The sequence below is a fragment of the Panulirus ornatus genome, chromosome 20 (assembly GCF_036320965.1).
Source record: "Panulirus ornatus isolate Po-2019 chromosome 20, ASM3632096v1, whole genome shotgun sequence".
Taxonomy (NCBI): domain Eukaryota; kingdom Metazoa; phylum Arthropoda; class Malacostraca; order Decapoda; family Palinuridae; genus Panulirus; species Panulirus ornatus.
The window spans coordinates 60,128,132-60,154,267 of NC_092243.1; the positions used below are offsets into that span (position 1 = coordinate 60,128,132).

General features: G+C 40.3%; 1 protein-coding gene across 3 annotated transcripts in view; it reads left to right on the forward strand.

The window, feature by feature from the left end:
• AP-2alpha (adaptor protein complex 2, subunit alpha) overlaps window positions 1-26,136 on the forward strand; it is a 170,495-nt gene that overhangs the window by 54,013 nt on the left and 90,346 nt on the right. For all 3 annotated transcript variants that reach the window (XM_071675042.1, XM_071675044.1, XM_071675043.1), the window contains exons 8-10: window positions 10,804-10,972; window positions 12,684-12,821; window positions 17,823-18,005. In XM_071675042.1, the coding sequence (XP_071531143.1) occupies window positions 10,804-10,972; window positions 12,684-12,821; window positions 17,823-18,005 (490 nt within the window). The remainder of the gene's footprint in view (window positions 1-10,803; window positions 10,973-12,683; window positions 12,822-17,822; window positions 18,006-26,136) is intronic.

Consider the following 26,136-nt stretch of genomic DNA (forward strand, 5'->3'; position numbering starts at 1 on the left):
AAATGTTTTGGGAGTAGCTGAGTGATTGTGTTAGCAGCTTAGATGCTTGAGACCAGGTTATATTGATGGTTTACATGGTGTACATGGGGTGTTCAGTGTTGTTGTTGTAAATGGAAATGGTGAAGAGCTTGTGGATTTAAGTGCTGAAAAAGGACTGGTGATTGGGAATACATGGTTTAAAAAGAGAGATATACATAAGTATTTGTATGTGAGTAGGAGAGATCATCAAAGGACATTATTGAATTACGTGTTAATTGATAGGCATGTAAAAGAGAGACTGTTGGATGTTAACATGCTGAGAGGAGCAGCTGGAGGGAAATTTTATCACTATCTTGTGGAGGTGAAGGTGAAGATTTGTAAAGGTTTTCAGAAAAGAAGAGAGAATGCTTGGGAGAAGAGAGTGGTGAGAGTAAGTGAGCTTGGAAAGGAGACTTGTATGAGGAAGTACCAGGAGAGATTGAGTGTAGAATGGCATAAGGTGAGAGCATATGATGAGGGGAGTGGTTGAGGAATGGGATGTATTTAGGGAAGCAGTGATGGCTTGTGCAAAAGATGCTAGTGGCATGAGAAAGGTGGGGGGTGGGGAGATTAGAAAGAGCAGTGTTTGGTGGGATGAAGAAGTAAGGTTGTTAGTGCATGAAAAGTGAGGCATTTGGAGAATACTTGCCGGAAAGTAGTGCAAATGACTGGGAGATGTATAAAAGAAAGCATCAGAAGGTCAAGAGAAAGGTGCAAGAAGTGAAAAGAGGGCAAATGAGAGTTGTAGTGAGAGAGTATTAAATTTTAGGGAGAATAGAAAGATGTCTAGGAAGGAGGTAAAGAACATACATAAGACGAGAACAAATGGGAACATCAGTGAAGGGAGCAAGTGGGGAGGTAATAATAAGTAGTGATGAAGTGAGAATTTTGAAAGTTTGTTGAATGTGTTACATGATAGGGTGGCAGATATAAGTTGTTTTGGTCGGGGTAGTATGCAAAGTGAGAGGGTCAGGGAGAATGGTTTGGTAAAGAGAGAGGAGGTAAACAGAGCTTTGTGGAAGATAAATCCAGCTAGGTGGCAGGTTTGGATGCTATTTCAGTGGAATTTATAAAAAAAGAGAGGGTGACTGTGTTGTTGATTGGTTGGCAAGGATATTCAATATATGTTTGGATGATGGTGAAGTGCATAGTGCCATTTTACAAAGGCAGAGGAGGTGGGTCATTCTTCGTCTGTTTCTTGGTGCTACCTTGCTGACTAAGGAAAATTACATATCAACTTATATCAACAATGGAAGTAAGGGGAGTGGGGGAGGAATGGGATGTATTTAGGGAATCAGTGATGGATTGCGCAAAAGATGCTTGTGGCATGAGAAGAGTGGGAGGTGGGCTGTTTAGAAAGGGTAGTGAGTGGTGGGATGAAGAAGTAAGAGTATTAGTGAAAGAGAAGAGAGAGGCATTTGGACGATTTTTGCAGGGAAAAAAATGCAATTGAGTGGGAAAAGTATAAAAGAAAGAGACAGGAGGTCAAGAGAAAGGTGCAAGAGGTGAAAAAAAGGGCAAATGAGAGTTGGGGTGAGAGACTATCAGTAAATTTTAGGGAGAATAAAAAGATGTTCTGGAAGGAGGTAAATAGGGTGCGTAAGACAAGGGAGCAAATGGGAACTTCAGTGAAGGGCGTAAATGGGGAGGTGATAACAAGTAGCGGTGATGTGAGAAGGAGATGGAATGAGTATTTTGAAGGTTTGTTGAATGTGTCTGATGACAGAGTGGCAGATATAGGGTGTTTTGGTCGAGGTGGTGTGCAAAGTGAGAGGGTTAGGGAAAATGATTTGGTAAACAGAGAAGAGGTAGTAAAAGCTTTGCGGAAGATGAAAGCCGGCAAGGCAGCAGGTTTGGATGGTATTGCAGTGGAATTTATTAAGAAAGGGGGTGACTGTATTGTTGACTGGATGGTAAGGTTATTTAATGTATGTATGACTCATGGTGAGGTGCCTGAGGATTGGCGGAATGCGTGCATAGTGCCATTGTACAAAGGCAAAGGGGATAAGAGTGAGTGCTCAAATTACAGAGGTATAAGTTTGTTGAGTATTCCTGGTAAATTATATGGGAGGGTATTGATTGAGAGGGTGGAGGCATGTACAGAGCATCAGATTGGGGAAGAGCAGTGCGGTTTCAGAAGTGGTAGAGGATGTGTGGATCAGGTGTTTGCTTTGAAGAATGTATGTGAGAAATACTTAGAAAAGCAAATGGATTTGTATGTAGCATTTATGGATCTGGAGAAGGCATATGATAGAGTTGATAGAGATGCTCTGTGGAAGGTATTAAGAATATATGGTGTGGGAGGCAAGTTGTTAGAAGCAGTGAAAAGTTTTTATCGAGGATGTAAGGCATGTGTACGTGTAGGAAGAGAGGAAAGTGATTGGTTCTCAGTGAATGTAGGTTTGCGGCAGGGGTGTGTGATGTCTCCATGGTTGTTTAATTTGTTTATGGATGGGGTTGTAAGGGAGGTAAATGCAAGAGTCCTGGAAAGAGGGGCAAGTATGAAGTCTGTTGGGGATGAGAGAGCTTGGGAAGTGAGTCAGTTGTTGTTCGCTGATGATACAGCGCTGGTGGCTGATTCATGTGAGAAACTGCAGAAGCTGGTGACTGAGTTTGGTAAAGTGTGTGGAAGAAGAAAGTTGAGAGTAAATGTGAATAAGAGCAAGGTTATTAGGTACAGTAGGGGTGAGGGTCAAGTCAATTGGGAGGTGAGTTTGAATGGAGAAAAACTGGAGGAAGTGAAGTGTTTTAGATATCTGGGAGTGGATCTGTCAGCGGATGGAACCATGGAAGCGGAAGTGGATCATAGGGTGGGGGAGGGGGCGAAAATTTTGGGAGCCTTGAAAAATGTGTGGAAGTCGAGAACATTATCTCAGAAAGCAAAAATGGGTATGTTTGAGGGAATAGTGGTTCCAACAATGTTGTATGGTTGCGAGGCGTGGGCTATGGATAGAGATGTGCGCAGGAGGATGGATGTGCTGGAAATGAGATGTTTGAGGACAATGTGTGGTGTGAGGTGGTTTGATCGAGTAAGTAACGTAAGGGTAAGAGAGATGTGTGAAAATAAAAAGAGCGTGGTTGAGAGAGCAGAAGAGGGTGTTTTGAAATGGTTTGGGCACATGGAGAGAATGAGTGAGGAGAGATTGACCAAGAGGATATATGTGTCGGAGGTGGAGGGAACGAGGAGAAGAGGGAGACCAAATTGGAGGTGGAAAGATGGAGTGAAAAAGATTTTGTGTGATCGGGGCCTGAACATGCAGGAGGGTGAAAGGAGGGCAAGAAATAGAGTGAATTGGAGTCATGTGGTATACAGGGGTTGACGTGCTGTCAGTGGATTGAAGCAAGGCATGTGAAGCGTCTGGGGTAAACCATGGAAAGCTGTGTAGGTATGTATATTTGCGTGTGTGGACGTGTGTATGTACATGTGTATGGGGGGGGGGGTTGGGCCATTTCTTTCGTCTGTTTCCTTGCGCTACCTCGCAAACGCGGGAGACAGCGACAAAGTATAAAAAAAAAAACAAAAAAAAACTTATATACATATACAGATGTTTTATTTATTTATTATACTTTGTCACTGTCTCCCGCGTTAGCGAGATAGTGCAAGGAAACAGACGAAAGAATGGCCCAACCCACCCACATACACATATATATACATACACGTCCACACATGCACATATACATACCTATACCTATACCTATACCTATACAGGGGTGTGTGATGTCTCCATGGTTGTTTAATTTGTTTATGGATGGGGTTCTTAGGGAAGTGAATGCAAGAGTTTTGGAAAGAGGGGCAAGTATGAAGTCTGTTGTGGATGAGAGAGCTTGGGAAGTGAGTCAGTTATTGTTCGCTGATGATACAGTGCTGGTGGCTGATTCATGTGAGAAACTGCAGAAGCTGGTGACTGAGTTTGGTAAAGTGTGTGAAAGAAGAAAGTTAAGAGTAAATGTGAATAAGAGCAAGGTTATTAGGTACAGTAGGGTTGAGGGTCAAGTCAATTGGGAGGTAAGTTTGAATGGAGAAAAACTGGAGGAAGTAAAGTGTTTTAGATATCTGGGAGTGGATCTGGCAGCGGATGGAACCATGGAAGCGGAAGTGAATCATAGGGTGGGGGAGGGGGCGAAAATCCTGGGAGCCTTGAAGAATGTGTGGAAGTCGAGAACATTATCTCGGAAAGCAAAAATGGGTATGTTTGAAGGAATAATGGTTCCAGCAATGTTGTATGGTTGCGAGGCGTGGGCTATGGATAGAGTTGTGCACAGGAGGGTGGATGTGCTGGAAATGAGATGTTTGAGGACAATGTGTGGTGTGAGGTGGTTTGATCGAGTAAGTAACATAAGGGTAAGAGAGATGTGTGGAAATGAGAGAGAGAGCAGAAGAGGGTGTTTTGAAATGGTTTGGGCACATGGAGAGAATGAGTGAGGAAAGATTGACCAAGAGGATATATGTGTCGGAGGTGGAGGAAACGAGGAGAAGTGGGAGACCAAATTGGAGGTGGAAAGTGCAAAAGATTTTGTGTGATTGGGGCCTGAACATGCAGGAGGGTGAAAGGAGGGCAAGGAATAGAGTGAATTGGATCGATGTGGTATACCGGGGTTGACGTGCTGTTAGTGGATTGAATCAGGGCATGTGAAGCGTCTGGGGTAAACCATGGAAAGCTGTGTAGGTATGTATATTTGCATGTGTGGACGTGTATGTATATACATGTGTATGGGGTGGGTTGGGCCATTTCTTTCGTCTGTTTCCTTGCGCTACCTCGCAAACGCGGGAGGCAGCGACAAAGCAAAATAATAAAAGAAATATTTATTTTGCTTTGTCGCTGGCTCCCACGTTAGCGAGGTAGCGCAAGGAAACAGACGAAAGAATGGCCCAACCCGCCCACATACCCATGTATATACATACACGTCCACACACGCAAATATACATACCTATACATCTCAATGTACACATATATATACACACACAGACATATACATATATACACATGTACATAATTCATACTGTCTGCCATTATTCATTCCCGTCGCCACCACACCACATATGAAATGACATCCCCCTCACCCCGCATTTGTGTGAGGTAGCACTAGAAAAAGACAACAAAGGCCACCACAGGTTTTTTATTTTTATTATTTATTATACTTTGTCGCTGTCTCCTGCATTAGTGAGGTAGCACAAGGAAACAGATGAAAGAATGGCCCAACCCTCCCACATACACATGTATATACATACATGTCCACACACACATATATACATACCTACACATCTATATATACACACACAGACATACACATGTATACACATGTACATAATTCATACTGTCTGCCCTTATTCATTCCCGTCGCCACCTCGCCACACATGAAATGAAAGCCCCCTCCCCCTGCATGTGCGTAAGGTAGTGCTAGGAAAGACAACAAAGGTCACATTCGTTCGCACTCAGTCTCTAGTTGTCATGTATAATGAACCGAAACCACAGCTCCCTTTCCACATCCAGGCCCCACAAAACTTTCCTTGGTTTACCCCAGACGCTTCACATGCCCTGGTTCAATCCATTGACAGCAAGTCCACCCTGGTATACCACATCGTTCCAGTTCACTCTATTCCTTGCACGCCTTTCACCCTCCCGCATGTTCAGGTCCTGATCACTCAAAATCTTTTTCACTCCATCTTTCGACCTCCAATTTGGTCTCCCACTTCTTCTCCTCGTTCCCTCCACCTCTGACACATATATCCTCTTGGTCAATCTTTCCTCACTCATTCTCTCCATGTGACCAAACCACTTCAAAACACCCTCTTCTGCTCTCTCAACCACACTCTTTTTATTACCCAACATCTCGCTTACCCTTTCATTACTTACTCGATCAAACCACCTCACACCACGTATTGTCCACAAGCATCTCATTTCCAGCATATCCACCCTCCTGTGCACAACTCTATCTATAGCCTACGCCTCGCAACCATATAACATTGCTGGAACCACTAGTCCTTCAAACATACCCATTTTTGCTTCCCAAGATAACGTTCTTGACTTCCACACATTTTTCAACGCTCCCAGAACCTTCGCTCTCTCCCCCACCCTATGATTCACTTCCGCTTCCATGGTTCCATCCGGTGTCAGATCCACTCCCAGATATCTAAAACACTTCACTTCCTCCAGCCTTTCTCTATTCAAACGTACCTCCCAGTTGACTTGTCCCTCAACCGTACTATACCTAATAACCTTGCTCTTATTCACATTTACTCTCAGCTTTCTTCTTTCACACACTTTACCAAACACCATTTGGCAAACATGTGATTGTCCAAGACATATGTATGTCTTGGACAATCGCATGTTTACCAAATGGCGTCCTAGCTTCGTCTCTTCGATGTATATCAACTGACATATTTCTTTCTTGTGTCTCCCCTGATGATGTGATTATTACATGAAAGTGCACTTGGGAGCTTATTGTGTTTCATTTTCCCCTTGGACTCATATTTATAAAGATATATATATTTTTTTTTTTTTTTTTTTTGTCGCTGTCTCCCGCGTTAGCGAGGTAGCGCAAGGAAACAGACGAAAGAATGGCCCAACCCACCCACATACACATGTATATACATACACATCCACACACGCAAATATACTTACCTAAACATCTCAACAAAGACAACAAAGGCCACTTTCGTTCACACATCAGTCTCTAGCTGTCATATAATAATGCACCAAAACCACTGCTTTCTTTCCACGTTCAGGCCCCACAGAACTTTCCATGGTGTATCCAGACGCTTCACATGCCCTGGTTCAATCCATTGACAGCACACCGACCCCGGTATACCACATCGTTCCAATTCACTCTATCCCTTGCATGCCTTACACCCTCCTGCAAGTTCAGGCCCCAATCACTCAAAATCTTTTTCACTCCATCTTTCCACTTCCAATTTGGTCTCCCACTTCTCTTCGGTCCCTCCATCTCTGACACACACACACACACACACACACACATATATATATATTTATGTATTTATTAAAAAAGGGAGTGACTGTATTGTTGACTGGTTGGGAAGGTTATTTAATGTATGTATGATTCATGGTGAGTTGCCTGAGGATTGGCGGAATGCTTGCATAGTGCCATTGTACAAAGGCAAAGGGGATAAGAGTGAGTGCTCAAATTACAGAGGTATAAGTTTGTTGAGTATTCCTGGTAAATTATATGGGAGGGTATTGATTGAGAGGGTGAAGGCATGTACAGAGCATCAGATTGGGGAAGAGCAGTGTGGTTTCAGAAGTGGTAGAGGATGTGTGGAACAGGTGTTTGCTTTGAAGAATGTATGTGAGAAATACTTAGAAAAGCAAATGGATTTGTATGTAGCATTTATGAATCTGGAGAAGGCCTATGATAGAGTTGATAGAGATGCTCTGTGGAAGGTATTAAGAATATATGGTGTGGGAGGCAAGTTGATAGAAGCAGTGAAAAGTTTTTATCAAGGATGTAAGGCATGTGTACGTGTAGGAAGAGAGGAAAGTGATTGGTTCTCAGTGAATGTAGGTTTGCGGCAGGGGTGTGTGATGTCTCCATGGCTGTTTAATTTGTTTATGGATGGGGTTGTTAGGGAGGTGAATGCAAGAGGTTTGGAAGGAGGGGCAAGTATGCAGTCTGTTGTGGATGAGAAAGCTTGGGAAGTGAGTCAGTTGTTGTTTGCTGATGATACAGCGCTGGTGGCTGATTCATATGAGAAACTGCAGAAGCTGGTGACTGAGTTTGGTAGTGTGAAAGATGAAAGTTAAGAGTAAATGTGAATAAGAGTAAGGTTAATAGGTACAGTAGGGTTGAGGGACAAGTCAATTAGGAGGTAAGTTTGAATGGAGAAAAACTGGAGGAAGTAAAGTGTTTTAGATATCTGGGAGTGGCTCTGGCAGCAGATGGAACCATGGAAGCGGAAGTGAATCATAGGGTGGGGGAGGGGGCGAAAATTCTGGAAACCTTGAAGAATGTTTGGAAGTCGAGAACATTATCTCGGAAAGCCAAAATGGGTATGTTTGAAGGAACTGTGGTTCCAACAATGTTGTATGGCTATGAGGCGTGGGCTATGGATAGAGTTGTGCAGAGGAGGGTGGATGTGCTGGAAATGAGATGTTTGAGGACAATATGTGGTGTGAGGTGGTTTGATCGAGTAAGTAACGTAAGGGTAAGAGAGATGTGTGGAAATAAAAGGAGTGTGGTTGAGAGAGCAGAAGAGGGTGTTTTGAAATGGTTTGGTCACATGGAGAGAATGAGTGAGGAAAGATTGACCAAGAGGATATATGTGTCAGAGGTGGAGGGAACGAGGAGAAGTGGGAGACCAAATTGGAGGTGGAAAGATGGAGTGAAAAAGATTTTGAGTGATTGTGTCCTGAACATGCAGGAGGGTGAAGGACGTGCAAGGAATAGAGTGAATTGGAGCGATGTGGTATACCGGGGTTGACGTGCTGTCAATGGATTGAACCAGGGCATGTGAAGTGTCTGTGGTAAACCATGGAAAGTTGTGTGGGGCCTGGATGTGGAAAGGGAGCTGTGGTTTCGGTGCATTATTACATGACAGCTAGAGACTAAGTGTGAACGAAAGTGGCCTTTATTGTCTTTTCCTAGTGCTACCTCGCACACATGGGGGGGGTTGTTATTCCATGTGTGGCGAGGTGGCGATGGGACTAAATAAAGGCAGACAGTATGAATTATGTACATTTGTACATATGTATATGTCTGTGTGTGTGTATATATATGTGTACATTGAGATGTATAGGAATGTATATTTGTGTGTGTGGACATGTATATATATACATATGTATGTGGGTGGGTTGGGCCATTCTTTCGTCTGTTTCCTTGCGCTACCTCGCTAACACAGGAGACAGCGACAAAGCAAAATAATGATAAATAATTGGAAAGGATCACAGTTTTGCTTGTGATCACGATATCCCTATGAGTCCACGGGGAAAATGACACATGATAAGTTCCCGAGTGCACTTTCGTGTAATAATTGCATCATCGGGGAGACACGAGAGCAATATAAGTCAGTTGATATACATCGAAGAGACGAAACTAGGATGCCATTTGGTAAACATGTGATTGTCCAAAACATACAATTAGCATTCATAAACTTATCATTTTACAAATTTTATCAACAATAAAGTTATCTAATTTGTATAGACAGACCATCACGAATATTAAGATTATATTTCTTTTTGTATTTATAATAGAAGATTCAATGATATTTCTCTTGGTAAGAGAGTTAATAACTGAGATGGCATTACTCCAGTCAATACAGTGATTGTAGTTTGTAACGTGATTAAACAAGGCATTTGAGTCTTGTCCCGTTCTTATACTATATTTATGTTGCTTAAGTCTAACAGAAAGATCCTTACCAGTCTGAGAGTAAATGTGAATAAGAGCAAGGTTATTAGGTACATTAGGGTTGAGGGACAAGTCAATTAGGAGGTAAGTTTGAATGGAGAAAAACTGGAGGAAGTGAAGTGTTTTAGATATCTGGGAGTGGATTTGGCAGTAGATGGAACCATGGAAGCGGAAGTGAATCATAGGGTGGGGGAGGGGGCGAAAGTTCTGGGAGCATTGAAGAATGTGTGGAAGTTGAGAACATTATATCGGAAAGCAAAAATGGGTATGTTTGAAGGAATAGTGGTTCCAACATTGTTATATGGTTGCGAGGCATGGGCTATGGATAGAGTTGTGCAGAGGAGGGTGGATGTGCTGGTAATGAGATGTTTGAGGACAATATGTGGTGTGAGGTGGTTTGATCGAGTAAGTATTAATAGGGTAAGAGAGATGTGTGATAATAAAAAGAGTGTGGTTTAGAGAGCAGAAGAGGGTGTTTTGAAATGGTTTGGTCACATGGAGAGAATGAGTGAGGAAAGATTGACAAAGAGGATATATGTGTCAGAGGTGGAGAGAACGAGAAATGGGAGACCAAATTGGAGATGGAAAGATGGAGTGAAAAAGATTTTGAGTGATCAGGGCCTGAACATGCAGGAAGGTGAAAGGCGTGCAAGGAATAGAGTGAATTGGAACGATGTGGTATACCAGGGTCGATGTGCTGCCAATGGATAGAACCAGGGCATGTGAAGCATCTTGGGTCAACCATGGAAAGCTCTGTGGGGCCTGGATGTGGAAAGGGAGCTGTGGTTTCGGTGCATTATTACATGACAGCTAGAGACTGAGTGTGAACGAATGTGGCCTTTGTTGTCCTTTCCTAGAGCTACCTTGCGCACATGAGGGGGGAGGGGGTTGTTATATCATGTGTGGCGGGGTGGCGATGGGAATGAATAAAGGTAGACTATGAATTATGTACACGTGTATATATGTATATGTCTGTATGTGTATATATATGTATACGTTGAGATGTATAGGTATGTATATGTGTGTGTGTGGACGTGTATATATATACATGTGTATGTGGGTGGGTTGGGCCATTCTTTTGTCTCTTTCCTTGCACTACCTCACTAACGCGGGAGACAGCGACAAAGCAAAATATAGAATAGATAAATATGTACTTATTCATATGTGCTTTCCTTCATCCATTTCTGCTGCTACCCTACCCCACAGAAAACATACATATAAAAGAGAGAGGCCTTTTCTTGGGAAGCATGACAGACATATTTGCCAGATGAGACTTGAACAATAATGCATAGTGACCATTTCATATGTATATTGTGTGTGTGTGTGTGTGTGCGCTTCTTTGAAAGTTGGTATTGGCACAATAATCAATAATGGAAGTTTATTAGAATTTAGTATGTTTGATCTTTATTCTCTTGGATTTAACAGTGAACCAAACTTGTTGGTGCGGGCTTGTAACCAGTTGGGTCAGTTTCTCTCACACCGTGAGACTAATCTTCGTTATCTTGCCCTGGAAACCATGTGTCTTCTGGCTACTTCGGAGTTCTCCCACGAAGCTGTCAAGAAACATCAAGAAACTGTTATTAATGCTCTCAAAGTAAGAATGATTGGTCAATTTTAATTGTTTTGAGTAATATATTACTTACCATTTATTTAATTAGCACTTACTAAATAAGTAGAGAGAAGTGGTTCTGGATAGGACCTATGCTTTATGTGTAGTAAACGTAAATTATTGACAGATATACAAGTAGTGTCTTATATTTTAAGGACTTAAGATTGGAAATGTCTTGAATATATGATTATTGGCCAGACTACAACAGGAATGAAATATCATGGCAGAGAAGATAAAGCATTTCATATATAAAAGAAGAAAATGTGATGTGGTCAAGTTTTAGTAAGATCAGTCTTATGTGTTCATGTTTGTTTTAATGTTTTATTGACTGAATTGAAATGGAAGCCATTGACTGGAAAGAGGTAACAGAGCAGGATTGGAGGAAAGTAGGTATGAGTAAGGTGGAGTTCATTTTGATGCAGATAATGATGATTTTATTGGTTGATGAGAGTAGATGGCTGAAAACTTACAGGTTTTTGTTATATAATTTCACTGCTTATAAAAATGAAATAAGGTATGAATATTCTGTGACATAAAAAACTGCACCCTGTTCTTATTCAAATTGGAAGTCATGCTTTATCAGTTTCTAGAGGTGCTTTATGTCAAGCATCTGCTGACTGCTAGCAGCAACTGCAAGAAATCTTGTTTGAACAGAAATCTGTGCATGAGTTTATGCTTCTGGATGATAAACCAGTTTTGAACCAACTCCAAATCCTGTATCATTCCCCTGACATGTGGTAAAAAGGCACTTGTAAGGGGTCCAGATAGGTTCTTATTGAATGAATATGACCTGGCATATTGTAAAAGATAGTTTTTCACTTATTCCAAAATTCATAAAAGCTTTTGCTTCTTTCATCTTTTTCCCTTTTATAATCCTTGCCAAATTTCAGTTAAGGCCTGGCCATGACGTGGACTTTTGCCCATGACTGGAGCCTCCAACATAACAAAAAAAGAAAATCCCACATCCTCTTTTGGACGTACCATATTGTTTACATATGGATGTGTTAGGGATTTATACTTCTGACTGATAAACTAATATTGAATAAAATTCATATCATGTATCATTCCCTTGAAATGTTGTAAAGTTGCACTTGTAAGGGGTCCAGAGGTTCTGATGCAGTAAGCAAGAAAATTTTTTTCCAACCTGGAAGTACCATTTTGTTTACATAGGTATGTATATGGAGTTTATACTTAATGATCAGCCAGTACTGAATGAAGTGCATATCCTGTATCATTCCCTTGATGTTGTAAAGATGCACTTGTAAGGGGTCAAGAGATACTTGGATGTATCTTTGGCATTTGAATGACCATTTTCCACTTCCCATAGAATTGAGCATGTGCTTAAATCTTTGTCAGGATCAGGCTATCCACTTTGTTTTGACACTAATTTATCTCACAAGATTATTTAAAAACAAGTCCTTGTCCCATCCACCCACCTTAGTTCATTTTAGTGGTGTTATTCTATTTGTATTTTGTTGGTATCTGGCTGATAGCCTGCAAGAAGGCTTAAAACTTCTTGAATCTTTGAATGGCAAGTCCAGTGCAAGCTGTTGCTTGAAAATGGCAGTTACTTTGGTGAGGTAATTGTACTTAACATTTTATGGTTAACGTTTTATGGTGATGTAGGCTTTCCTAACTAGGGTGGCTGACTTGACTGTTAGGGTTAATGTTTGACTGATTTTCTTTTATATTTCAGACAGAACGAGATGTTAGTGTACGTCAAAGGGCTGTGGATCTATTGTATGCCATGTGTGACAGAAGTAATGCTGAAGAGATTGTGCAAGAAATGCTTAACTACTTAGAAACAGCAGATTATTCAATTCGTGAAGAGATGGTAAGAAATATTACTGAAATGTAGTGTTAAGGCCTTAATTTAAGATCATTAAAGAAACTCCTTGCATGATTGTAGTATTTCTTCACCATCTAGAAGTAATTGTGACTGCCATTCTGGAAAGTTTTAGTCATTTGTCATTATTTTGATTTGTTTATATTACTTTATCATTAGTCTTGTCTTCTATTTGATTTAGTAACTTTTTCATAAGGGAATTATAAGTACAGAACTTGTCTTTTAACCACGATTAAGGAAGAATGCTTCATGTGGTCAATGTGAGAATAATCCCTCTAACCCCCCCCCCAACATAATTGCCTTGCCTTGTTAAGGAAGATATTGTCAGATACAAACAAACAATTGCTTCATTCAAATACCTAGCGGAAGAGAGGAACAAAGTATCTTTATGTTAATGTTTTCCCCCCTTCCTTTATATTAGGGCACCATACAGGTACTTGGCCAGCCCACAGGCAGATATCTCACATACCTTGCATACCTTGAAAAGAGCGACTAAACAGCTAACAACACCAGCATTCCCTATCTTGAGAAACTTAACTGAATAGATTTATTGTGTTTTATCTTGGGCAAGGTTCTCAATACCTTTTCTATTTTCATCGTCCCATTATCCATAACTCTCACTCTACATGCCATTCTATGCAAAACACACCACACCTGCATCTCTATCATTTATTATTTTCAGCAGTTCTTCAGCATACACTTCGTATTTCTTTTACATCTTTATTACTACTTTCCCATCCACTTTTGTCATTGTATCCCCAGTTTGTTCTCACGGTTTTTACATCTTTTCAAAGCATTTTCTTTATTCTTTCAGTTCAGAAATGTATAATCTTTTTCCATTTATCATATGCCGTCATTTTTAGCTCTTGTACCTTTCTAAGATCTGCAGCCACTTTCTCTTGTCCTCCTCCCTATGTCTCACATTCTTTTGCTGCAGATACTGTTCATATACCTCCCTTTCATGTTCCAATTTCTGTATAACTTTTCATCATTTCACCATTCACAACCCTTTCTCATACATCTGCATCACCCATTGCATGCCAGAAACTTCACCCACACACTTAAGCACTGCTTTCCTGGATACCTTCCAATACCTTAGTTTCATTTACTTTACACTTAAGAGCTGCTGTCCTGGATACCCTCCACTCCTCTAGTTCCATTTACTTTTACCCCCTTTTTTTCATTTGGCTGTAGTTGTGTTATATTGACACTTTAAGTAGAGTGCTTAACAGAAATTATAGATCAGTAATTTTATCATAACCTCTAAATAGATAATGATGCTTAGTTTGTGATAAGCACTCTTACAAATTACTTAGTGATAACTGCATCTCAGTCTTCTTCCTCATAGTCATCAATTGTATGAGGAGTAATAACTGCATCCTAGTCTTCTTCCTCATAGTCATCAATTGTATGAGGAGGCCTACTGCTGGAAGCTTGTGATGTGCTTGCTTGATCCAAAGTGGTGTTGTATGATTCCATTGTACCAATTTTTCTTTTGATATCCCTGGGTATCTTTTAGTTGGCACAGCAGATTTTTTTTATGGCAAAAATTGCTTTAAGTGTTGATAGCTTCATTTTATTGCACAACTTTGATTTCACCAAGTTCACATTGCTAAATGTGCAGTGTACATCAGTGTTGAAATGTTGCAAAGATAATTCAGAGAGAGCCATTTCAAATAGATTCAGGGATTGATTTTCACCTGCAGCATCTCTGTAGTTGCTACTTCTGACCAGAAATGTAATTTGCTAGATGTTTCTGTCCAGACTATTTGATGCGATTTCTTCCACTGGAAATCAGTTTGAGTAAGGGAATTCGCATCCTCCGCAAACAACCTTGCCAACTCAATTAAATCAGGTTTGATGGGCTTCAAACATTCATCAACTTTCAAAAGTGAAAGCGATTGCAACACGCATATTGCCAGGTAGACGTTGGCAAAGTTGTTTTATCTGTTCAGTGACAAACTTTATGCATGTCTCTCGTATGTGACTTTCATATGTAGGGGAACATTTGTCTTCAGCAAGTTCCTTTCCAAGCTCAAAACCCATATAAGGCCTGGATTCAAATGTTCTTCAATCGCTTTGCAATGCATAATTTTCTATCCTAGGACTAATGTCTTTGATCTTAAAGGATCAGTCAACAAAACTAGATCTCTCAGCAATTTTGTTGGGTCTTGCATTTATGCTTCAAAATTCTGGCAGCTTGTAACTCTCCAAGTATTGGTCTGAGAAATAAGAGACTTACATGATTTTGTTTGTCATCAAACATTGAGTACAACAGTTCTGTTGTGTAACATTGTTCATCTGACTTTGCTAGTTGGAAATGTGTTTTGTCCACTGTTTCAGGATTCTCACCACAGCATGCTCAATAGATAACCACCTAGTCAGGCTCAACTGCACTAATTTCAGGGGTGGTAAACCATCACTGATTTTTTTCATACAACTTATGTATTTCATCTGATGTATAGATGACTGGGAAAACCAGTTATATGTGTTTTTGATCATAAACTCTAATTTTTGTGGTAGTGTTTCACATGCAGCATGTGAAACAGCTAGTTGAATTAAGTGGCACACACATCTAATTAACTGCAGATGGGGTGCTTCAGCTTTCGATCATACAAGCACTCCATTGTTAATCTCAGTCATTACAGAAGTGTTATCTGTTCCAATTGCTTGTAGGTTTTGCATTTCCAAGCCATTGTTATGGAGTGACATTTTGATTGCTTCACAAATTGACTCTGCATGACACTTGTTTAGTTCAACTAAATCCTAAAATGTCACAACAATGCACTTCAGCAAACTAAGAGTTACATCTAATGACAATTCCCAGCATCTTTGAGACAGCAAGATCATTACCTCATTGATAATCAAACTAAATTTTCCGTTACCAATATCATCTTTTAAGTCTTCCACGAGAAGTGGAGCAAGAGCATTGCAAATTATACTTGAGCACTTTGATCGTTTTGATTGTGATTCACTACTAGCCTTACTGTCGCTGAAACACAGTTTGTACACTTAAGTGATCCACCACATGAATAGACCAATGCTCTGCTACGAACATAGAGTTCCTTCACCTTTATTTGATTCACCGACTTTTTTTAATGTAGGACAGTCTGCCTGTGCTGAATGGCTCCTCCACTTTTCTGTGTTTGTTGCTGTTTCTGTGCATCTGTATTTCACAAATTTTGGCAGAAACTGTACACTTAACCCCCCCCCCCCCCCCCCCCCCCACACACACACACACACACACACACACACACACACACACACACACACACACAACCACCACCACCACCACCACCACCACCACCACCACCACCACCACCACCAGATGCCTCAGGCAACTAGTTTTAAACCTATCATCTTTGAGCCACTCCTTGCAGAAACATTGAGTATACTGTGTCTTGCCCATTTTCAATTGCTCATAAGAGTATGACCAAAATGAAGGAAGCAACAAGACTTGTCACTCCTTGGTTCGTGATACTGGCGTACTGGTGATTAAGACTCTGGATGGATGAGAATCAGTTGCCAAATGGACAGGTATTGGACACATCTATGACATAACCAAACTACCCATACAGAATTTAAGAAACCATAATTTATGTAACTGATGTAATTTATACTTTTTGATATTTGTTTCTACCCAATAAAATTTAACAAATACCAAACTCTCTAGAATTGTTGCTAAATATTTTTAAAAATCTCTAGATTTTTGCTATGATGCTAACCGTTAAAAAAAGTTGTTAGAATGGAAACTAATACCTCTAGATCTAGTGACAAAGTTCTGCTCAGGTGGGCTGTTTTGATAACTTTCTTTCCTTATACCTTGAAGCTGTGCAACTCTTTACCTACTCATGTCTTTCCCTATAAATGTGACCTGGCACATTTTAAAAGACATGTTGGTATGTGACAGAGATAATGCAGAGAGAGCCATTTCAGATAGATTCATCCGAAATTCTTAAATACTTTTCCTTGTCTGTTCTCTTTCCCGATCATAATTCTCTCTATACTTCAATTAAGGCTGGCCTTTATGTTGACTTTTGTGTGTGACTGGAGCCTTCAATATGGAAAAAAATGTTAATAAACTTTTGAAATTTTAGAATGTACTGGTGAAATAGTCCCAAGTGTCCTACCTTTACAAGAGAACACTTGTGTTAAAAGTATAAATTGGTGAATTACTTATTTGTACAGGTGTATGTATCTTCTGAAGGGTGCCAAGTGGCAAGAATTGAGTGATTTGTTTTGATTAACAACCCAGCTTTTATATTGTGCAGTGTGTTAAACCATGTCCAATGTGCTAGAATTTTTTATTGTATGTAATTGGATTACTTAGGTTTTGTCAAATTGGTTTTGAATATTGTGTGTTAGCAGTTTATGTCCACCGTTGTAAAGACATTGTTTTGAACAGTTTATCACTCATTTAGTGTGCTAACAAAGCACTTTCATGATAGAATGCAAGAATTGCCTTTCCAGCTAGAACAAGATTTGCTTTAATAGAACCTTATACTCAGCAAAAAAAATAGTTTATTCACTGATATTTACTAGAGTTTATCAAAAGAGCTAGCAGATAAGTCAAAATTGAAGTGCTTGTATATCTACCAGTGTAGTTACAGATTATTATCAAAAGTAGCACCCAAAATTTTAAGGTTTTTAATATTTACTAAAGTAATTACTGAAGTTTACCAAAAGATTTTGCAACCAGCCAAAATTTAAAGTTTCTGATATTTGCTGAAGTAAAAGAATGTACTAATGAGCTTATTTATGATATTCGTATCACATGCTCAGACTGCATGAGAATGTACCAATGTATGTAAAAATCCAAATGTTGTGGAGGTACTTTTCCACAAAGCCCATTAGCATACCTTTTCACCTTGAGCACAAACTTCAGTTTACTTTAAATTTGGTTTGCATGAAGATTCAAAATTGGAAGAAACTTAATTGTTGTATGTAATATTTTTGTAATTTTTTCTAAAAGTGTCTGATCTTTCATAGGTGCTAAAAGTGGCAATTCTGGCAGAAAAGTATGCCCAAGATTATACGTGGTATGTGGATGTCATCCTGAATCTCATTCGTATAGCTGGCGACTATGTATCGGAGGAAGTATGGTACCGCGTCATACAGATAGTAGTCAACAGAGAGGATGTCCAAGGTTATGCTGCAAAGACTGTTTTTGAGGTAATGTCCAGGTCCAGGTTCAAGCCTTGTGACAGTTTTATCTCTTAAATGATATTTTCTCAAAAATTTTTCCATTGGGAAGAGCTGAAGGGTAAGCTGTAATGATTTGTGATGCAATTTGTGATAACAATTTATCTCTAGGTCTCATATCTGTTATGAGTAAATATTTGAAATTTGGTAATCCATAGCATATATATGTTTGGTTGAATACTTGCGAAGCATTGGAAAGTCTGAATGTGTGTGGATGTAACCAAGATGAGGAGAAAGAAGAGATAGGTGGTATGTTTGAGGAATGAAACCTGGATGTTCTAGCTGAGTGAAACAGCTCAAGGGTAAAGGGGATCAGTGGTTTAGGAAAGTCTTGGAAGTCAGGGGTTGGTGAGAGGACAAGAGGTAAGAAAGTAGCACTGCTCCTGAAACTGGAATTACAGGAAAATGTGATAGTGTAAGAAAGTAAATTGTAGATTGATGTGGGTAAAACTGAAAGTGGATGGAGAGAGATGGGTGATAATTGGTGCCTATCCACCTGATCATGGGAGGCAAGTGTTTTGGTAGCAGATGAGTGAGTGTGTCAGCAGCTTTGATGCATGAGACTGGGTTTCAATGATGGGTGACTTAAATGCGAAGGTGGCATTGGTGTACATGGTGTATTCAGTGTTGTGAATGGAAATGGTGAAGAGCTTGTGGATTTGTGTGCCAAAAAAGGACTGGTGATTGGGAATACTGGTTTAAAAAGAGAGATGTACATAAGTATATGTATGTGAGTAGGAGAGATGGTCAAAGGGCATTATTGGACTACATGTTAATTAATAGACTTGTAAAAGAGAGACTTTGGGATGTTAATGTGCTTAGAGGGACAGCTAGAGGGATGTCTGATCACTATTTTGTGGAGGTGAAGGTGAAGATTTGTAGAGGTTTTCAAAATGGAAGAGAGAATGTTGGGGAGAAGAGAGTGGTGAGAGTAAGTGAGCTTGGAAAAGAGACTTGTGTGATGAAATACCAGGAGAGATTTGGTGTAGAATGGCAAAAGGTGAGAGAAAATGACGTGAGGGGAGTGGTTGAGGAATGGGATTTATTTAGGGAAGCAGTGATGAACAAAGTAAAGTTGTTAGTGAAAGAGAAAAAATAGGCACTTGGACAATACTTGCTAGGAAGGATTGCAAATGTGTCTGGGAGATGTATAAACGAAAGTGTGAGATCAAGAGGAAGGTGCAACGGTTGAAAAAGAGGGCAAATGAGAGTTGGGGTGAGAGAGTATCATTAGATTTTAGGATGAATAAAAAGATGTTTTGGAAGGAGGTAAATAAATGCATAAGACAAGAAAAAACAGGAACATCGGTGAAGGAGGCAAGTAGGGAAGTAATAACAGAGGAGATGGAATGAGTAATTTGAAGGTTTGTTGAATATGTTTGTTGATACAGTGGCAGATTTAGGGGGTTTTGGTTGGGTGGTTTGAAAAGTGAGAGGGGCAGGGAGAATGGCTTGGTTAAGAGAGAAGAGGTAGTGAAAGCTTTGTGGAAGATGAAATCCAGCAAGACGATGGGTTTGGATAGTATTGCAGTGGAATTTATTAAAAAAAAGCGGGTGACTGTGTTGTTGATTGGTTGGTAAGGATTTTCAGTGTATGTATGGATCATGGTGAAGTGCCTGAGGATTGGTGGAATGCATGCAGAGTGCCATTGTACAAAGGCAAAGGGGATAAAGATGAGTGTTCAAACTACAGAGGCACAAGTTTGTTGAGTATTTCTGGGAAATTATATGAGAGGGTATTGAATGAGAGGGTGAAGGCATGTACAGAGCATCAGACTGGGGAAGAGCAGTGTGGTTTCATAAGTGGTAGAGGATGTGTGGATCAGGTGTTTGCTGTGAAGAATGTGTAACAAATGCTTAGAAAAATGGATGGATTTGTATGTAGCATTTATGGGTCTGGGGAAGGCATGTGATAGGGTTGATAAAGATGCTTTGTGGAGGTCTTAAGAGTATATGGCATGGGAGGTAAGTTGCTAGAAGCAGTGAAAAGTTTTCACCAAGGATGTAAGGCATGTGTATGAGTAGGAAGAGAGGAGAGTGATTGGTTCCCAGTGAATGTCAGTCTAGCTGGGGTGTGTGATGTCCCCATGGCTGTTTAATTTGTTTATGGATGGGGTGGTTAGGGAGGTAAAAGCAAGAGTTTTAGAGAGAGGGGCGAGTATGCAGTCTGTTGGCGATGAAAGGGCTGGGGAAGTGAGTCGGTTGTTGTTTGCCGATGATACAGCTCTGGTGGCTGTTTCGAATTAGAAACTGCAGAAATTGGTGACTGAGTTTGGATAAGTGTGTGTGTGTTTGTTCCAGGATTTCCTTCTTTGGTTTCCATTAACTGGTTTCCATCTTTATTCAAATCTTTTGGGTCATCTTTCTTCATAGATGGTTATAGTCATTTCCTTCCCTTTTTTGCACTTTCTTTGTTTTCTATACTGGCTCTTGAATTTTTATCATTTTCCATTGGTATTGGAACTTTAAGTTTGCACTTCTCTTTTTCTCACACCCTTTTTGGGCTTGGTTTTGTGGGTGCACTTACCAACATTTGCCTCCCCATTTGAATGGATGAAAGTTATATTTATAGCATATTTTTGGATATGCGTAATCATACCTTGCTATTGTAACATCATCTGGCACCCAGAGTTCTAAAAATGACTGCTTTCACACACATTTTGGGGTGATTATATTCACATTCGTCACAGCACTTGCACCTGCACCTTATTTATCAATGCCATCTCTGTTTTCTTAACTTTCTTTTTGACTTTTATTATCATTTGATTGTACTTGTGTTTTTATTTCTAATACTTTTTTCAAGTTGATCTGAATTATTGTTTTGTCATTCATTTGACTAATTGATAGCTTATCCATAACTCATTTGTATATGATCAGCATCATTTTCTCCGTGTTGATTAAAACCCTCTTGATCTACATTAACTTTGTCATATCCATCTTCCTTGCCTAAAGTGTAAGATTTTTTCCTCTTTGTGTGCAAGTATTACAATATCATGACTATCCACTGTCATCATAAATTTCTTACAGTGCCATAAATACCATTGTCTTCTTAAATATTTCTAATTGGCAGGCCTGTTTTCCTTGTCCACAGTCTACACATAAAGTTTCAGGTGAAATATCTCTGTACACTGTATGTCATAGCTTACATTTCCTGCATATGCAAGTAAGACAAATTTAAGTTTTTTGTATGAGGAGTGTACAAGGTTTGTCTTTTTTCAGTATTTTGTTAGTATGTAAGCCATATATTCTATGTGCCTAATTTTGTTTTAAATCCATTTAATTTTCTTCTGACTGTTTACTTATTTGTTTACTTATTTTTTTTATTTATTTATTATACTTTGTCGCTGTCTCCCACGTTTGCGAGGTAGCGCAAGGAAACAGACGAAAGAAATGGCCCAACCCCCCCCATACACATGTATATACATACATCCACACACGCATATATACATACCTACACAGCTTTCCATGGTTTACCCCAGACGCTTCACATGCCTTGATTCAATCCACTGACAGCACGTCAACCCCGGTATACCACATCGCTCCAATTCACTCTATTCCTTGCCCTCCTTTCACCCTCCTGCATGTTCAGGCCCCAATCACACAAAATCTTTTTCACTCCATCTTTTCACCTCCAATTTGGTCTCCCTTTTCTCCTCGTTCCCTCCACCTCCGACACATATATCCTCTTGGTCAATCTTTCCTCACTCATTCTCTCCATGTGCCCAAACCACTTCAAAACACCCTCTTCTGCTTTCTCAACCATGCTCTTTTTATTTCCACACATCTCTCTTACCCTTACATTACTCACTCGATCAAACCACCTCACACCACACATTGTCCTCAAACATCTCATTTCCAGCACATCCATCCTCCTGCGCACAACTCTATCCATAGCCCACGCCTCGCAACCATACAACATTGTTGGAACCACTATTCCTTCAAACATACCCATTTTTGCTTTCCGAGATAATGTTCTCGACTTCCACACATTCTTCAAGGCCCCCAGAATTTTCGCCCCCTCCCCCACCCTATGATCCACTTCCGCTACCATGGTTCCATCCGCTGCCAGATCCACTCCCAGATATCTAAAACACTTCACTTCCTCCAGTTTTTCTCCATTCGAACTCACCTCCCAGTTGACTTGACCCTCAACCCTACTGTACCTAATAACCTTGCTCTTATTCACATTTACTCTTAACTTTCTTCTTCCACACACTTTACCAAACTCAGTCACCAGCTTCTGCAGTTTCTCACATGAATCAGCCACCAGCGCTGTATCATCAGCGAACAACAACTGACTCACTTCCCAAGCTCTCTCATCCCCAACAGACTTCATACTTGCCCCTCTTTCCAAATATCTTCAATATTTAGGTTACTATTCAGTATCTCATCAGTTTTGTAATTTTTTTCAGTTTCACTAGAGAGTACAAATGCACCAATAATTAATTGTATTACTGATGCTGTCAGAATCATCTTGAGTTATTGACAGTCATGATACTTAAAGAAATTCCTTCTTGACTGAAATCAGCCAAGAGATAAGAAGAGGAAGATAAAGTATAACGGAAGAGAAGAGAAAGTATAACGGAAAACGTACTGAACCTGACTTTCTTTGCCCATTTCAGCACACCATATGGTAGTCAATTATCTCTGTTTACGAGTGCTTGCTACTACACCCACTTGCACTCATTTTTTTTCATGGTAAATATTTGGCTATGCACATCATGAATTGTTCAAAGGCTCTTCATTTCAAGTGCATATGTTTTCTTCCCATCCATAAACAAATTAAACAACCATGGAGACATCACACACCCCTGCCGCAAACCTACATTCACTGAGAACCAATCACTTTCCTCTCTTCCTACACGTACACATGCCTTACATCCTTTGTTAGGGAGGTGAATGCAAGAGTTTTGGAAAGAGGGGCAAGTATGAAGTCTGTTGGGGATGAGAGAGCTTGGGAAGTGAGTCAGTTGTTGTTCGCTGATGATACAGCGCTGGTGGCTGATTCATGTGAGAAACTGCAGAAGCTGGTGACTGAGTTTGGTAAAGTGTGTGAAAGAAGAAAGTTAAGAGTAAATGTGAATAAGAGCAAGGTTATTAGGTACAGTAGGGTTGAGGGTCAATTCAATTGGGAGGTGAGTTTGAATGGAGAAAAACTGGAGGAAGTGAAGTGTTTTAGATATCTGGGAGTGGATCTGGCAGCGGATGGAACCATGGAAGCGGAAGTGGATCATAGGGTGGGGGAGGGGGCGAAAATTCTGGGAGCCTTGAAGAATGTGTGGAAGTCGAGAACATTATCTCGGAAAGCAAAAATGGGTATGTTTGAAGGAATAGTGGTTCCAACAATGTTGTATGGTTGCGAGGCGTGGACTATGGATAGAGTTGTGCGCAGGAGGATGGATGTGCTGGAAATGAGATGTTTGAGGACAATGTGTGGTGTGAGGTGGTTTGATCGAGTAAGAAACGTAAGGGTAAGAGAGATGTGTGGAAATAAAAAGAGCGTGGTTGAGAGAGCAGAAGAGGGTGTTTTGAAATGGTTTGGTCACATGGAGAGAATGAGTGAGGAAAGATTGACCAAGAGGATATATGTGTCGGAGGTGGAGGGAACGAGGAGAAGAGGGAGACCAAATTGGAGGTGGAAAGATGGAGTGAAAAAGATTTTGTGTGATCGGGGCCTGAACATGCAGGAGGGTGAAAGGAGGGCAAAGAATAGAGTGAATTGGAGCGATGTGGTATACCGGGGTTGACGTGCTGTCAGTGGATTGAATCAAGGCATGTGTATGGGGTGGGTTGGGCCATTTCTTTCGTCTGTTTCCTTGCGCTACCTCGCAAACGCGGGAGACAGCGGCAATAAAAAAAAAAAAAAAAAAAAAAAAATACTTCCATTTGTAAGGTCCTAAGACTTGCATTCATACTATGATATTAGGACTACAGTACCTCTAAACAAACAGAATTTCCTAAATGGACACTGGCCCCTCCTTCCACTCTCTCTTCTCTTGACCAGGACCTTAGCCCCTCTTCCAAGGACAAATAACAGTACTTTGGTCCCATTCATACAAAGGCCCTACAAAATAAATTGAAATTCAGATGAATGTTAGGTACTTGAGAATCATTATGAATAAGAACTGTGAATTTAAAAAAGTTGAGCAAACAATCCCAAGCCAGATCATGAAAGATATGATGATAAGAACTTTAGCAACTAGAGACAGAGTACTAAAGATAAAAATGATCTATCTCTCAGTATCTATCAGTATCTTTGTAAACTCCCTATAGGGGATGGTTGCAGCAAAATTTTTCTATAACTGGCAAACTCTGTTGCTGTTTCTTATCCTTAAGTGCCTCAACCTTGACAGGCAGCTGGCAGAGGGCAGTTCTAATGCGGTGTTTCTAGAGGCTTCTACCTAGTTTTCTTACCAACTGCTTCTAGCTAATGTGTCTATCTAATGTGTTTACCTAATATTCCGACCTAAAGTCCAGCATACTACTTCTGCTTAATGTTCCTACTTACTACTACTGCCAAATGTTTCTACTTTACTGTTCATGTCCACTATATCTGTCTATCTCTCCTACCATTTTGCCAAAAGGCAGGGCTAGCACATAGTGCTGGAAAATCTAGAGTCACAGAGACTTAATACTGTCAGTTAGGTGTTGTCAAGTGTTATGTGTGGCATGGAGAGATTTTATGTTTGAGGACAGAAAGCAAGCAGCCCTCATGTTCTTGAGGCAGAAAGAAATGACAGCTACCAAAGTCAAACGAGTGCAAAATGACAACCACCGAATCACTGGCTCATTAAACAGTTGTCGCTACATACACATAAGAAGTAAAATGAATATGTCTGTGTTACATGGTTGCCATTTAAGCAGATTGAAACAAACAAACTAGAGAGATTTCAAAAACACTTTGCTAGTAAAATCAGTGAACTAGAGCATAAGAACTAACTTAAAAGATTGAAAGAACTCATAGTTTAGAAGGACGTAGATGAATTATAGTATATGCCTGGCTGTGAATAAGAGATTTAAAAGTCAACATCCTAAACTTAAAAGCAACTCGGTAAGGTAGATACATAGTCATCATATGTCTGGAAATGTACCAAAAAGACCCCAGACAAGAATTTCTGCTTAGTGAGGAAGCTGAGACATTTTTTTGATGCCATGCCTGGAGAAGGAAGACATGTGTGGAGTGACTACAGAAACATTCAAAAGAAAGCTCGACTTTTGTTTGAGGACAGCACTGGAAGAACCTTAAATAGACAATTAAGTAACAAGAGCGGCTGCTGAGGAAAATAGCCAGATACAACATGGATCTGGAGAAGGCATATGATAGAGTTGATAGAGATGCTCTGTGGAAGGTATTCAGAATATATGGTGTGGGAGGCAAGTTGTTAGAAGCATTGAAAAGTTTTTATCGAGGATGTAAGGCATGTGTACGTGTAGGAAGAGAGGAAAGTGATTGGTTCTCAGTGAATGTAGGTTTGCGGCAGGGGTGTGTGATGTCTCCATGGTTGTTTAATTTGTTTATGGATGGGGTTGTTAGGGAGGTGAATGCAAGAGTTTTGGAAAGAGGGGCAAGTATGAAGTCTGTTGTGGATGAGAGAGCTTGGGAAGTGAGTCAGTTGTTGTTTGCTGATGATACAGCGCTGGTGGCTGATTCATATGAGAAACTGCAGAAGCTGGTGACTGAGTTTGGTAAAGTGTGTGAAAGAAGAAAGTAAAGAGTAAATGGGAATAAGAGCAAGGTTATTAGGTACAGTAGGGTTGAGGGTCAAGTCAATTGGGAGGTAAGTTTGAATGGAGAAAAACTGGAGGAAGTAAAGTGTTTTAGATATCTGGGAGTGGATCTGGCAGTGGATGGAACCATGGAAGCGGAAGTGAATCATAGGGTGGGGGAGGGGGCGAAAATCCTGGGAGCCTTGAAGAATGTGTGGAAGTCGAGAACATTATCTCGGAAAGCAAAAATGGGTATGTTTGAAGGAATAGTGGTTCCAACAATGTTGTATGGTTGCGAGGCGTGGGCTATGGATAGAGTTGTGTGCGGGAGGGTGGATGTGCTGGAAATGAGATGTTTGAGGACAATGTGTGGTGTGAGGTGGTTTGATCGAGT